The sequence below is a fragment of the Ahaetulla prasina genome, chromosome 1 (assembly GCF_028640845.1).
Source record: "Ahaetulla prasina isolate Xishuangbanna chromosome 1, ASM2864084v1, whole genome shotgun sequence".
Taxonomy (NCBI): domain Eukaryota; kingdom Metazoa; phylum Chordata; class Lepidosauria; order Squamata; family Colubridae; genus Ahaetulla; species Ahaetulla prasina.
This window is the reverse complement of record NC_080539.1, coordinates 24265804-24280248: the sequence shown is the minus strand read 5'-3', so window position 1 is coordinate 24280248 and position 14445 is coordinate 24265804. Positions and strand designations below refer to the sequence as shown.

Genomic DNA, 14445 nt, shown 5'->3' with positions numbered 1-14445 from the left:
CAGTACTGGAGATCTGCCAGCTTTAGAAATCTGCCAAATCTGAATCCAATTAAGTATCTTTTGTTAGAAAAACTGCCTTTTAATTCAAACTCACATTCTGATAGCCCACATAATTTGAATGTATCTTAATACTGTTTTTATCTATTTAAATATTTTGGTTCTGCACTGATACATTCTTTTTTTATACATGTATTTCTCCTTGCTCTTCTATTAGCCTGTATTCTTAGCTGATATACCCTTTTTTCACCACCTTAAATACCTTAATTACACCTATTTGTTTGAAGTAATCAGCCACTTGTTCTGGTGAAACATCTTCTCCAAGTCCTTGTACAAAGATGGTGTTGTTATCAGAATTGTCAGATTCCGAATCTACATTGAAGAGAGCCAAAGTGTGTAGCAGAAGCTATGCAAAGTATCACAGCCTTTTTTTTCAAAATGTCCAAGGAAGTTCATTTCCTATGTCAACCAGAAAGTCTTTATAATCCCCCATCCCATGTGCAGTCAAGAGAATTAAATCAAGACATTTAAACTCCATCAAGTTGAGGAAATGCATATACACTATAGATGCAGAGAAACCAAAAGCAAAGAAATATTCATGTTTATCTTAAGGAAAACCATTATGAACAATCCACTCTCAATGCAATTTTTAATCAGAAATATTAACATTTGCTAAAAGGTGTACAATTGTGCAAAGACATTTTTCACCCAATGTTACTAGTGACAGTGAACAACTAACAGTTTAGAACATTACAGCAGCTGGACTGTTAAATAGATAAATGCTTTTTGTAAGAATTTGTTTCCGATCACAATTTTAAATTTGGACCAAGGCATGTAAAGGCTGTCTTCTCCTATATGAGCCTGATTGTCTACTTCAGAGACAATGTACATTAATTCTGGAAAAGCACCACCATGAAAAACGTCCTGTCACTAAAATCCCTTTCCACAAACTATAGCATGCATGTATTGTGATTATTAATTCAGAAGTTGGCTACACATATCATTTGCAAATAATTTTAATTTATTTATGTTCTTTCCACTATATTTGATCTTTACTTATAGTTTGTTTTTATGAATTTTTAATCTTTTTGCTGTTTAGTTCAAAATACCAAGCAAATAAATAGTTCAATGAAAAGTTACCATTCACCTTGAAGAAGGAATCATTTGCTATTATGCAGCTAAGGAATCTTTCCAAATAACCCCCTTTATTGGAATTAAAAATTCAAGAAACGGTTTGGTACGTAATCCTGCTACTCAACAGTAAAAAACCAACAAGGCCATTTTACTGTACTTCTTTGGATTCTGTACAGCATTTAGGAAACCTACATTTTACCAAAAGATCGTATTCATTAAGACTAGAAAACAAAAGCCGTCCTGCTCTCATCAAATAACCCCCAAACAGCCTTGCAGGACTGAGGAGCTACACAATCTAGCATCCCTTTTCTCCAACAGTGATAAACCAAATGGCTCTAGAAAGTTAGTAAGGAGGCCAAAACATAGAAGCCATTATGTGTGCACCTTGAATCTAGTCTGCCCTCCTCCTTTGCCATCTAAGCGGATGCATTTTATCAAACGTAAACTCATCTCTTTCATGTTAACTGATTTTGTTTCCTATCTACAGTATTCAACAGGGAACAAAGATTTTCCTTCCTATCGTTCATGGTATTTAGTAATAGTACAAGTTGTTTTGTACCAAAGGAAACCACCAGTTTTGCTCACTCAGAATTGTCTTTGTTGACTGAGATTGCAGATTGTGCTACAACTTGACAACTACAATTGTCAAGTTCAAACAGTAGCTTTATTTGGATTTGCTTTAATGAATCTACCGTGTTTTCCCAAAAATAAGACCCTGTCTTATTTTTTTGAACCCCGAAATAAGTGCTTGGTCTTATTTTCGGGAAGGTCTTATTATTTTGGGGCACGTGGAGCAAGACAGGGCTCCTCTTGCCATCTTACCTGCTTTCCAGTTCTGTCTCCCTAACCCTAACCAGAGGAAATGGCGGAGACCGGCTGCGCATGCATTTAAATATTTTCAGGGAGGGCTTATTTTCCGGGGGGGGGGGGGAGAAGAGATTATTTTAGCACGTGCTCAAAAGCCCGATTGGGATTATCAGGGAATGTCTTATTTTAGGGGAAACAGGGTAGATACTCCAGTATTAGTCCTCCAGAATTTCAGGAAATCTTTGTTGCTGGCATTTCCTGATAGGGCTGGGAAAGGTATGCCTAGCAGCATATGTTCAATGATTATTCCAATTTACCCTAGTTTTATTCCAATCTAATTAAAGGATTACTAATGGTGCCAAGAAAACAGTGACATCATGAAGGAGATGGTTGAATTAACTTTAATTTTATCCTTTCCAAAATACTATGAACCTGCCCAAGTCTGCCACAATTTTTGAGAACTGGCCCAAGGCATCTGGATGGCAACAGACTGGGAAAGACTACCTTATATAAAACTAAAAAAGACAATCATAAAACTGTGTATCATACCGGTATATGGCTTCTACATTTACCTGCATCTGGCTTTGGCCCCAAATCCCTCTGACCTGTGAAACGGGAGGAAAAAAAAGCAATGGGCGTCTAAGCAACACCACACACAAAGGAGAATCAACTATTCAGTCTTGATTTAATTAATATTAGCAATAAGATATGTGAAACCAAGAAATTGCAATTAAGAATGACACAAGATTTTGCCCAAGAAAAAAACCAATTATGGTCTCTAAGCTGAAGAGTGCCACAGGTTTATGCTGGCGGTTGGTTGTCTTGTAGTTGCTGTTGGTCCATATAACTAAGCTCTTTACCACAAAAATTTTCTCACTAAGACAATGTGCTTAGAAGATTTTTTTTGTAGATGCCATCTGAAGCCAACTATGAGTTGCCAGAAAAATCATTTCATGCAATTGGGAAATAAATAAATGAAACCAGGAATCTCATTTAAAAAAAATGTATTATAGAAACTTAAAAAAAAAAGAAAAGCTAAGCACACACACACACCAGCCTCAGCTCAAACGGGGTTGGGGGGTGGGAATCAAATGCTTCTAATGGATAGAAACATGAAAATACAAGTATTCGGTGGCTCGTTAGGGGTTGGGATATTTTGGCACCTTTTAATATAGAGGTTTCCACTTTAATATTTTTTTTGATGCTCAGCACTTACCACCATAATTTTTGAAGCCACCTCGGTCACCACCACTGCAGAGGAAAAATTGAAGAAATGATTTCTTCTTTAAGTCTTGACATGCTGAGCCCAAGGCTCAAAAGCTGCACTTACTGAAAGTTTATTTACTGCATGTTCTATAAAAATAGTCTAATTTGTACTATATACTTTTTTGCACCCCACAGATTAAACAAGGAAAACAACTTTCTGTTCATAACTATACTGTAGTTGACATGACTATAGATGGCTCATATATTTTTTTTTACAAAAAACCCAACATCCTACTGAGTATTTAACTAAATAATTCCTCTTGCTCTCATAGTGTCAAACTTCCCAACAATGTGGTGAGACAACAAATACTCAATTAAAATGAAAACTGAATGCTTGCTTTAAGTGAAATTGTATACATGGATTCAAATCCCACTTATCTTCAGTTAAGACCCAGAGTGCTCTCTTTCAGCCTTACCTATCTCAAAAATCTACTGAGAGGATTCGATTTAAAACAATATGCATTGCTTAAAGCAAGGGGGAGGAGATAAGCCATTCTTAGTTATTTAAAGACCAGTAAAAAAAGGCAAAAATATCTAAATTTTAAGGAGGAAAAAAATTTCTACCCAGGCCCCTTTATTATTTTTATGTACTAATAAAGGCATGTGAAAGATAATGCACAATCACTAATCGATTCATTTCATTACTTACTTGAGAGTAAATTCCCAGAGAACAAGGCAAAAATATCTCAAGGTCAAATTTGACATCCTTGTGTTACAGTACTATTACATAGCATGTCTGCATCAAATAAATTGAGTAATTTATTATTGGGTACAGTAAAGCCATTTTAGTCTGGGGAATTTTAAGCATCAATCTTTGGTTCTGCGATATTAATACAATGAAGTTCTACAGTATTAAGAATAGGATTAAGGCTGTCAGAAAACAACAGGACTTAAGTCTGGATACAATGAGTTCCAATTATTTTTATATAAATAAAATTTTATATATAAAAACTATTCTCAAAGGCAAAATAAGGTTGTCTAAAAAGGCAGAGTTGTTCGTTCAACATTACAGACTGGTTCAATTTAATTAGTGATACAGAACATAAAATTATATACTGTTATAAATTGCTATTTTAGCACTCACGGCCTACTATGTTTCTATCCCTCCATTTGCTTATCACCTCTGCTTTGCATCCAAATTATAGCTAAATGTTCTTCTCTTCTTGGGCTGCTGTTATTCTCCACCTCCTGATCTGGCAACATGTTCTTCTTTATCTCAAACAATAGCTATTCCTTTTCTTTAGCTGTGCTTTGTACTAGTAAGACATTGCTGGAACTCCACCAAAGAGTTTTAGAAGTGTTAATTCTATAGCTGAATAAATAAATGCCATACTTCACATTTATATAGTTTAGAGAAAGATGCTTATCCTGGATATTAGCATATACTTAGAGCACATATGTGAACAGATGACAGCATGTCAAGGACGTGGATTTTAATATAGCAGAAAACTTTACATGAGAATTGAGCAACCGACAAATCCACAGGCACTTAATTTGAAGCCTCAAGATTGGGTAAACTAAATATTTCAGACTCCCCCCCCTCCCCCATGTAGGGGTAGTTAAAGGGCAAAATGCAAGAGTTAACTCTACATCATTTCTGGGAACATTTGGCCCTGTCATTCCACCTATCCACTTCCCAGATCTTAAAATAGGGGCCTCTGGTGGCTCAGACTGCGAAGACAGTCTGTTATTAACAGCAGCTGCCTGCAATTACTGCAGGTTCTAGTCCCACCAGGCCCAAGGTTGACTCAGCCTTCCATCCTTTATAAGGTAGGTAAAATGAGGACCCAGATTGTTGGGGGCAATAAGTTGACTTTGTATATAATATACAAATAGAATGAAGACTATTGCTTAACATAGTGTAAGCCGCCCTGAGTCTTCGGAGAAGGGCGGGATATAAATGCAAATTAAATAAATAAATAAATAAATATTAGTTCTGTCTTTCAAGTGGTATTATAGCATCAGTGGCCAGAACCACAGAAGCTCTAGGATGTATCTTTTAGGCCAAAAAATAATACTCCATTTCACTCCTGCTTTAGCTACCTCTTCATGTCCAAGTCTATTTGCTTTTCCCAATTCTAAAACATTAATTTAATTCTGCATTTTTCGAGGTCGCTTGTACCGTCTGTAAAATAATTTCTGCAAAGTCTTACTCATTCTCATTTTAGGCCAGAGTTGCAAATGGGTAAAAATACAGTGCTAGTTAAGGCAGTTAAAGAACCAAGCATCCAAATGCTATATTAATTGTCTCTATTATTTTAAAATATCCACTACATAAAATGAAGTTTCATAATGGAGGTCAACTGTGTTTTTTAGGTATATACATACAAGAATGTTTTTTGTCACTTACTTTGAAACATGGGATTCCTGTCTTATTTACTATTACTGTACACTAATGATTTAGTGCTTCAATGCTGATATTGTTGATATTAGTGCTGATATTGATGGCAAACAAAAGCTAGCATTCTCGTTGGTTTATACATATTCTCAGGTTATACTTCTTGCCCTGTTATCTCTTTCTCAGTTTATTTTGTTCCCTAGTATATTACCGCCCACATTTAGATAAAGCTTGCACTTTTTCAAAACACTTCATAAATTTACTTTTGCAGACAAAATATAAGAAGTCACTGGACTTGGTGGTCTCTCATTAGTTATTATTTAGTCTAAGATATTTTAAAAACTACCGATGAGGAAAATGCAACTTAAAAAAATAAATTATTAATAATTACCATCAAGCATGTGAATGTGGCTCAAGTTTCTCTGGTTCAAAGTAACAAGGCCAGGCAAAAAAAAATGTAGGCTTTTTTGGCATTTCTATATAAAGCATCTGGCTTGTATCAAAGTTATAACCCTAATACAGCTAGCACTGTTTAGTTGAAGCTCCTGATACCTTTAGACAGCAGGGCCAGAAGCTGGGGAATGTCAGCACGCAAAATATGCACTTTCATCATTGAGCTATGACCTCATATTAATTTTAAGAGGCATCATAATGTCAACTATATTAAGCGAACCAGTTAAACAGTCAAGAAAAGAATTTGAATGGCAGAATACTTAAGGGAGAAAAAAAAATAGATGGAGGAACTAAACATCCTCCCAAAACAATCTAGATATAATGCTGTTTTCCCGAATCCAATTTAATAAATCAGCGATGAAGAGTTGTTTCCTTTTTTGTAACATTCTGTAAGACATGTGCCATTTTCATTTATTTATTTATTTTGGTAAAGAGTAATCAGTGGTTGGATAAAAGCAAGAGATCAATAGATTTAGGATGAGGAGGACTTGTTAACAATCAATAAGAGATGTTTTTGCATCCATTGTAGGTCCAACAAGTGTATTTACCTTACACCTGATAAAAATACAGAACAAGTGATACTGCTTCAGTTTTTGCCACCTTGTTCATTCCATATACAGAAGTACCAATAGACTGATTCAGCACTTATCTATTCTATATCAACATGCATGTTGAGCATGGCCTGCCCAGGTTCAATCTTCTAATTTATTTTGAGAAACAGCTCTCATCCATTTCTCTTTACCAATACAGATAAGGGAATATCTAACATTTTTAAATGCAAATTTTCCATACCATTTTTATATCCATTGTTTTACTTCTGAGGCAATTCTCAAAACTTGGATGAGATCTGTTGTACCCAGAATGCCAAACAACAAGGCTGCATTTGCTATGTTCTGCTTTGAAATCCTCCAACCAAAACCCTGAGGTACAATTTAAATCAAATCAGATATTGGCTAGAATAGGTATTAACGTCAGTTTCATATTGAATAATTTATTTTTTACTTTATAGAGATGGCAGTCTTAAATTCAAATTCAAGCCTTCTCTGGTTCCTTCCACATACAGGTTAGGGAGACATGGCCTTTCTGGCAGTGACCCATGTGCTCTGGCATCTTTATTCTTGGAGATTTGTATTTTCCTTTTAGCATTTCAGAAAATGGTTCCAGCGTGCTATCAATGAGGGTTGACTGCTTTGTTTTGTACATATTAAGTACCGTATTTTTCAGAGTATAAGAGTATAAGACGCACTTAGAGGGTGAAAATTTGAGTGCATCTTACACTCCGAATGTAGCACGCCCACCCACCGGCCCCCACCCTTTGGCCTCTGCCTCCCAGCAATTTATCTCCTTGCAGCAAGCAACAAACAACAAAACAGCACAGCCTGATTAGCGCAAGCAGTTGATTGACCCTCAGCTGTTTCAGGCTGCAGGGATTGCCATTGCCTATTGCCACACAGGTCTCCGCTGCTTGCTGCAAACAGGCAAATTGCTGGGAGGCAGATTTTTTTGTTCATGTGCTGAAAATGAAACTAAAGGAGGCTGTTTGCTGCATAGAGGCAAACTGGGAGGCAGAGGCAGAGTTATTGTGAGTGTTTTATGGTCTTATTTTCTTCTTTGGGTCCTTTTGTTGTAAAATTTCTGTCTAGAATCAACAATTAGCTGGAATTTAAAAAGCATTTCACTAACTTAACTAAATGTTACCTGAAAGAAAATAAAGAGGGGGGGGGGAACTTTACATCTAACAGATTGCGTGCTGAACAACTTAATGATTCTAATACCAATCTATGCAAAGAAAAAAACTTAAAATAGTTCCAAACTTGTAAAATTTCATATTATTTCCCATATCCATGCACTAGCTTATATCTTGTTTTCCTCCCCAAAAAAGGTAGGTGCATCTTATAGTCCAGAGCATCTTATACTCTGAAAAATATGGTACTTCTTTTCTTATTATCATTGTTTTAGTTTTCCTTTTTTCTATATTTGTATTTCCTTTCTTATGTTATATAGTATCCAGGCTACAGATTGGGGCAGGCTACAAACATTGCAAACAAACACAAACATACAGCACAGAGCAAAAAACAGGGCAGTTGATAAAGCAGACTTTCTCCTGGTCAGTGCAGAAAATTCTAAACTCATTCGGCCATATATACCTTTCTTCCTAACTCATTCCATTTCTAACTTTGTTCCATCAGGTTCAAAAGCAATGCGTCAAGTTAAGTCAGCTTAGATGTCAATGAACTATAACTGCACACTGAGAATCTACCCTTTCAACACAAAATCAATACAATGCAATGATGCTACCCAAATAGAATATAGAAAATATTCTATTTTCAGATATTATTAAAAACAATGCTGAAACAGAGCTGTAAATTCAAAGTAAGACATATCCACTGCCTTCACACCTCTCTCCAAACTCAGCGTAAATACAACTGTACACACTTGTTGCCTCATCCTTAAGCGCAGCTGACAAATAGTGTGTAACTTGATAATTTAAGCTTAGTGTGATATTCTAATAAGACACTGCTTCATCCACATGGAAAAAAAACTTAAAATAGTTCCAAACTTGTAAAATTTCATATTATTTCCCATATCCATGCACTAGCTTATATCTTGTTTTCCTCCCCAAAAAAGGTAGGTGCATCTTATAGTCCAGAGCATCTTATACTCTGAAAAATATGGTACTTCTTTTCTTATTATCATTGTTTTAGTTTTCCTTTTTTCTATATTTGTATTTCTTTTCTTATGTTATATAGTATCCAGGCTACAGATTGGGGCAGGCTACAAACATTGCAAACAAACACAAACATACAGCACAGAGCAAAAAACAGGGCAGTTGATAAAGCAGACTTTCTCCTGGTCAGTGCAGAAAATTCTAAACTCATTTGGCCATATATACCTTTCTTCCTAACTCATTTCATTTCTAACTTTGTTCCATCAGGTTCAAAAGCAATGCGTCAAGTTAAGTCAGCTTAGATGTCAATGAACTATAACTGCACACTGAGAATCTACCCTTTCAACACAAAATCAATACAATGCAATGATGCTACCCAAATAGAATATAGAAAATATTCTATTTTCAGATATTATTAAAAACAATGCTGAAACAGAGCTGTAAATTCAAAGTAAGACATATCCACTGCCTTCACACCTCTCTCCAAACTCAGCGTAAATACAACTGTACACACTTGTTGCCTCATCCTTAAGCGCAGCTGACAAATAGTGTGTAACTTGATAATTTAAGCTTAGTGTGATATTCTAATAAGACACTGCTTCATCCACATGGAAAAAAAACTTAGAGAACCAAGTTAAAAGTAAAACATGATATTGTTTGCTGGTTACTTGTAGGTGGACAAAGCCTGAATCTAACTTGGCTTATCAAGGTTCAGAAATATGTTAGCTGTACCTGCTAATAGAGCAATCATTACAAAGCCAATCTTATAGTTTAGCAGGAGAAGATCTGTGAATGAGTCATAATTTCTTGTCTGCCTTATTCCTTGGCCTGTAACAGCTGCACAATCTGGAAGTCAGATTAAATTTTTCATGGCATGAACAAATTTTATATCAAAGTATTGTAAAAGGCTCAGGAATAGTGGACAACAAAATCTTCAGCAATCCCATTCTCAGATGCTAATGAGGAGGAACAGTTGTTTACCATGGATATTGGCATAAAAGAATAAAAGTATAATAGGCCAAGCCTGGCATAGAATAGAATCTCAAGTATCTTTTATCTTTTATAAAAATACATTTTAGTGTTAAGTTACAAAATGTAGTGTTTTCTGCATTCCTGATCAATTATTTGTATGAGGTAAGTATAGGCTGGATTATATGTTATACTAAGTATATTACTTTTAAGTAATAGTTTTTAGTAATAGTTTACTAGATAAGAGGCTACAATGACTGGATCCATACCTGAACACTATATGCTATCACATAGGCTTTGAGTAAATTCTAGCCATGACTAGTTTTATATATGTTAAGCCAAAACTAAACAAAACAAAACATGAATGGCTTAGTAGGTGCATGAATCAATCAGCCAGAAAGGTAATCTAGATTAGTATTTGGGGACTTGAATTTTTAATGCAGATCATTAATATTAGCATTTCAGGAAGAAAAAGTGCTCCTTCAAGTAGTTTTTAAGAGCATTCATCCAAGCAAGCAAGGAAAACAATGGATTAAACAGGTATCATAATCCATCTCTAGCTTCTAGGTTAAATCTTTTACCTCATGCCAGACATAGTATTTCTGTTGTCAGAATCAAATCTGCTTCCACCTCGTGGGCCCCCATAGCCTCGGTTATCGTCTCCATATCTATTTTTTTCTCGGCGATCATCTAAGGAATTTTAAAGCGATTATTCTTGAGTAAATTAAAGTGACTAATTAGTTTAGAATTACACACACACTGAATAAATGATACTATTAGGACCTGAAGATGAAAAAATATTACAACTCCCATTCAGTCAAAATTTCTTAATATTTTAAATGAATGTCTTTCAATTACATTGGTAAATATTGAAATACTTGTAGAGGGAGGGAAATACTTATTTGGCTTTGGATGTTACGTACGTGCCACAGCAGGCAAGATCATAGAATAGGCATTTTGGCCTACATGAGAATAAAAAGGTATGTTACTGTACCTCTAACAGAAAAAAAAATAACCCAGCAAGAACAGGAACTAACATAATTTAATAAATTCTTATCATAAGAATTAAAAAGCTTTAAAAATCAACTGGAAGGAAGCAACTCAATAGAACTGCCAATATTATGTCTTCATGTCATGCCCAAATCAGAGAAAAGATGCAGATAAAATGCAGTTGGCCTATTACTCTTAGCGATTTCAGCTTTACAGCCTCTTGGGTACTAAAATCCTCCAGTTTCTATAAAGTTTACCACAATGCTTTGCTCTGTAAATTGGTTCTGTCTGGATTCCATGCAGTGCCTACCTTGCATGCTGGGTCCATAGCTTTCCTTCTGTTGTGTCTGGTATGACTGCTGGTTCTGACCATACGAGCCTTGTTGCGGGCTGTAGTTTGGCTTCTGGTTGAATGAGCTTTGTTGCTGCTGCCCAAAACTCTGCTGAGGTTGCTGATTTTGGCTATATCCTGACTGCTGGTCATATGAACTTTGCTGTCCCTGCTGGTTATAAGTTGACTGTTGATCAAATGATCTTTGCGGTTGACTGTAACCTTGTTGTTGGTCATAGGATCCTGGCTGCTGGCTATAGCTTGAAGACTGGTTGTATGAACCTGGTTGCCCATAGGTGGGTTTCTGGTCATAGGAAGACCTTATATTGAAGCAAACAAGAAATTAAGTGCACACTCTTTTATTCAGAAGTGCATACAATGACACAGAGACGACTTTCCTGATCTTAACCATTCAAAGCAACAAAGAATATCAAAACCTCCAATTACGATCAAATAGAATAATATAGAAAAAATGTATGACATCAAGTCCAATTTCCCAATTTCTGAACTAAAACATCCTTAACAAAATCAATGAGATGATAAAGTTTAAATTTTACAAGTGGTCCTTGATTTATGATGGTAATTTAGATGAGAATTTCTGTTGCTAAGCAATGTGACTGTAAGGCATGACCACTTTGCTTAACAATGGCAATCCCTGCAGTTCTAATTGTTGTGATTAACCAAGTGCCATTGTTACTAAGCAAGGCAACTTCCTGCAGGCTTCCCAAAACCAAAGTCAGTGGGAAATTAGCAGGAAGTTGTAAGCCCCAAGTTGGCTGGCTTTCTCACAGGTAAGTGGCTGCTGCTGGGTGTGGGAGGCTGCGGGACAGATGTGGTGTGGGTCAGGGAGAGTGCATGAAAATGTGCAAGAAGTGTAGGTTGGGGAGAGTCATGCAAGGCATGGCTATATGCCAACTATGGCACAGGTGTGGAGGGGAGAGAAGGTTTGGGAGTCTGCATGAATGGGGGAGACTGATTGTAACCACCATTCATTCAGTGACATCGTAACATTGAGGGTGGAAGGCAGGTGATCCAGACCCGCAGACAAACCAAGAGACATGAAGATAAGGCTCCCGCAGCCGCCCGCCCGCCCGCTCTGGCCTGACTCTCGGCTTTCCTGCAGCCTACACAGTGCTTCTAGATCACCTGCCTTCCGCCTGCCTCTGCCTGCTGGACAAGTAATCAACTCACCTGTGCTGCAAGGGCTGCAGCTTCTGCTGGACACCACCAGCTCACGCTCGCCACCTCCTGTGCTAGCCACGCCCAACCCCCTTCACTAGGGCTCATTTTTGGGATAGGGCTTATATTAGGTGCATACTTAAAAATCAGGCTAGGGTTTATTTTTGTGGAAACATGGTACTGAAATCCTGAATCATTTATGAGCTCTTATTTTCCTGAGAGTGTTTTCCCCACTGATTTCCCAGACAAAAATTAACTGTAATAGTCAGACCAACCACAGGTAAAAGATATATTGAATTATGTCTGCTCTAGCCACTATTATCTCCAACCCAACCCACAGAAACCAATCAATTGCTACATTTTTATGAAAAGTTTTACAAAGAACTAGTTTTATAGCCGTCATATACATGGCAACATCAGTAATGCCTTCATTTTCCTTTTTGTTTTTACAATTAATGCAAAAGAGGAAAACAAGATTGCTTACCTGCCTGACAAATCTTTCTGCTGCCCAGGATTGCCATAAGATTCCTGGTTATACGGGCTCTGGTTCTGATTTTCATATCCGCCATATCCTTGCTGGCTACCTTGCCCATAACCTGAAGATCCAATAGGGAATGCTTTAGGTAAACTGTGCCCTTGAACGGTGTATACGTACAAAATTGTCAGCATGCTCAACCAAACCTGGCGGGGTCTGTGCATAGTTCCCTTGATAGTTCCCTTGATAGCTTCCGTAGCTTTGCCCATATGATGAAGTCTCTCCACTCTGGTCATAGCCGGGATATCCCTGCAATGAATAAGCAGGTAAAAAAGAAATAAGGTTAGGTTTATTGAGTCTAGTTACTCAAATTTGAAAAACATTACATTTAGGTTGTAAATGGCAATTAGATAAACCAACATCTATAAGTCTAATGCGTTTTTGGGGAAATGTTTTTCTTTTTTGCCTTTAATTAATCTTTCTTTTTCTGTTTTGTAAAAAGAAAAAGAAAAGCAAATCAATAAAATTACACATGAGAGCTTCTCATTGCACGCATGTATATACACAAGGTTTTACACAATTCATTAAATGATTATATTTTACTACAATTGCACCTTAGAGGGTTATTGTGAAGATTACTAAGGAAGCCAATACCGTTATTTTTCTCAACTGCCTGCTTTATATCCATTTGTTTCTTTTACTCAAGGTATGACTACTACAAAATTAGCCCTCTGCTATGTGGCATACTCCAGGTATGTCCGGATTAGATCTCCCAGTATACCTCAGGTATATTGTCTCAAGATAACTAGAGGATGGAAAGTTAGGGGAGAGTGCATAAACACATAAAACTCTCCAGTTATGTATCTCTGTGTGTACTGAGAAAGGATGGATCATTTTACAATAAATTTTTGATTTAATGTATTTAATTTGCTGAATCACTATATGATGTGTGGAACATTGGTGGGTGCTATTGAGAGAAGCAAAGAATGCAGAGCTGTGGAAAGGGCCAGAAAGGCAGGCCAATGGAATACGTTGTGTTGACAAACTGATAATGGTAGATGAAAGAATGTGTTGGGAAAGTTGTGAAGGAAGAAGGGATGCTGTGTTGGGACACTAGTACTAGGTTAAAAAGAAGGGAAGGAACTTGGAAAATTTGGGATGAACAGTCAGGTGAGAGCGCAAGTAGCACATCAGCAGCAAGGTGGTCCTACACGAAAAGCCTGTTCTTCTTCTGCCACCTATTTTCCCCACAACAATCCTGTGAGATGAATTGGGTGGAGAGAAAGTGACTGGCCCAAAACCATAGCCAGCTTTCATTTTATAAATTAATGTCTTCAATAAATTAAGATACATATAATCAAGGCAATAGGAATCTACTAATCAGGAATTTTAGTATGACTATGTTCTGTCAACTCAGAGATAATTTTTTAACCTTTCTCCCCAAATGTTGTCTCACTCCTCCTCTACAGGAGAATAAGATATTATTTACTATGCCACAATCACAGAAGCAAGTGGGGCGGGGATGCAATCATTATTTTGATCATTTTGCATGTAAAGAAGCAATGATGCAACGGCTCAGCCTACCTGTGGCATATGTGCATAATTTTGATTTCCTTGATTGCCATACCCTGCATAGCTGGAAAAAAGAAGGTTAGGAAGTTAGGAAAAAGAAGTGCAATTACCACCCACTATTAGGTCAAAACGAATATTTACATAAAACAAAACCTTATATGACATCCTTAACACAAATTAAGTATTATCTTCAGTTGGTTGATACCCACCCACATACATAAATACAAAGAGAGGAGACAAAGAGAACGTACACATGAAAAAAGATA

General features: G+C 36.7%; 1 protein-coding gene across 3 annotated transcripts in view; it reads right to left on the bottom strand.

Moving 5' to 3' along the window:
* The window catches only part of TAF15 (TATA-box binding protein associated factor 15), a 28945-nt gene that overhangs the window by 7328 nt on the left and 7172 nt on the right, over positions 1–14445 (bottom strand). The window contains exons 3-10 of one of the 3 annotated variants that reach the window (XM_058164446.1): positions 14192–14243; positions 12814–12916; positions 12617–12728; positions 10933–11273; positions 10214–10322; positions 3155–3189; positions 2511–2543; positions 260–369 (exon numbers count right to left, since the gene is read on the bottom strand). In XM_058164446.1, the coding sequence (XP_058020429.1) occupies positions 260–369; positions 2511–2543; positions 3155–3189; positions 10214–10322; positions 10933–11273; positions 12617–12728; positions 12814–12916; positions 14192–14243 (895 nt within the window). Of the gene's footprint in view, positions 1–259; positions 370–2510; positions 2544–3154; positions 3190–10213; positions 10323–10932; positions 11274–12616; positions 12917–14191; positions 14244–14445 lie in introns of those variants that run through there. The other 2 variants (XM_058164445.1, XM_058164447.1) reach the window with 2 other exon arrangements.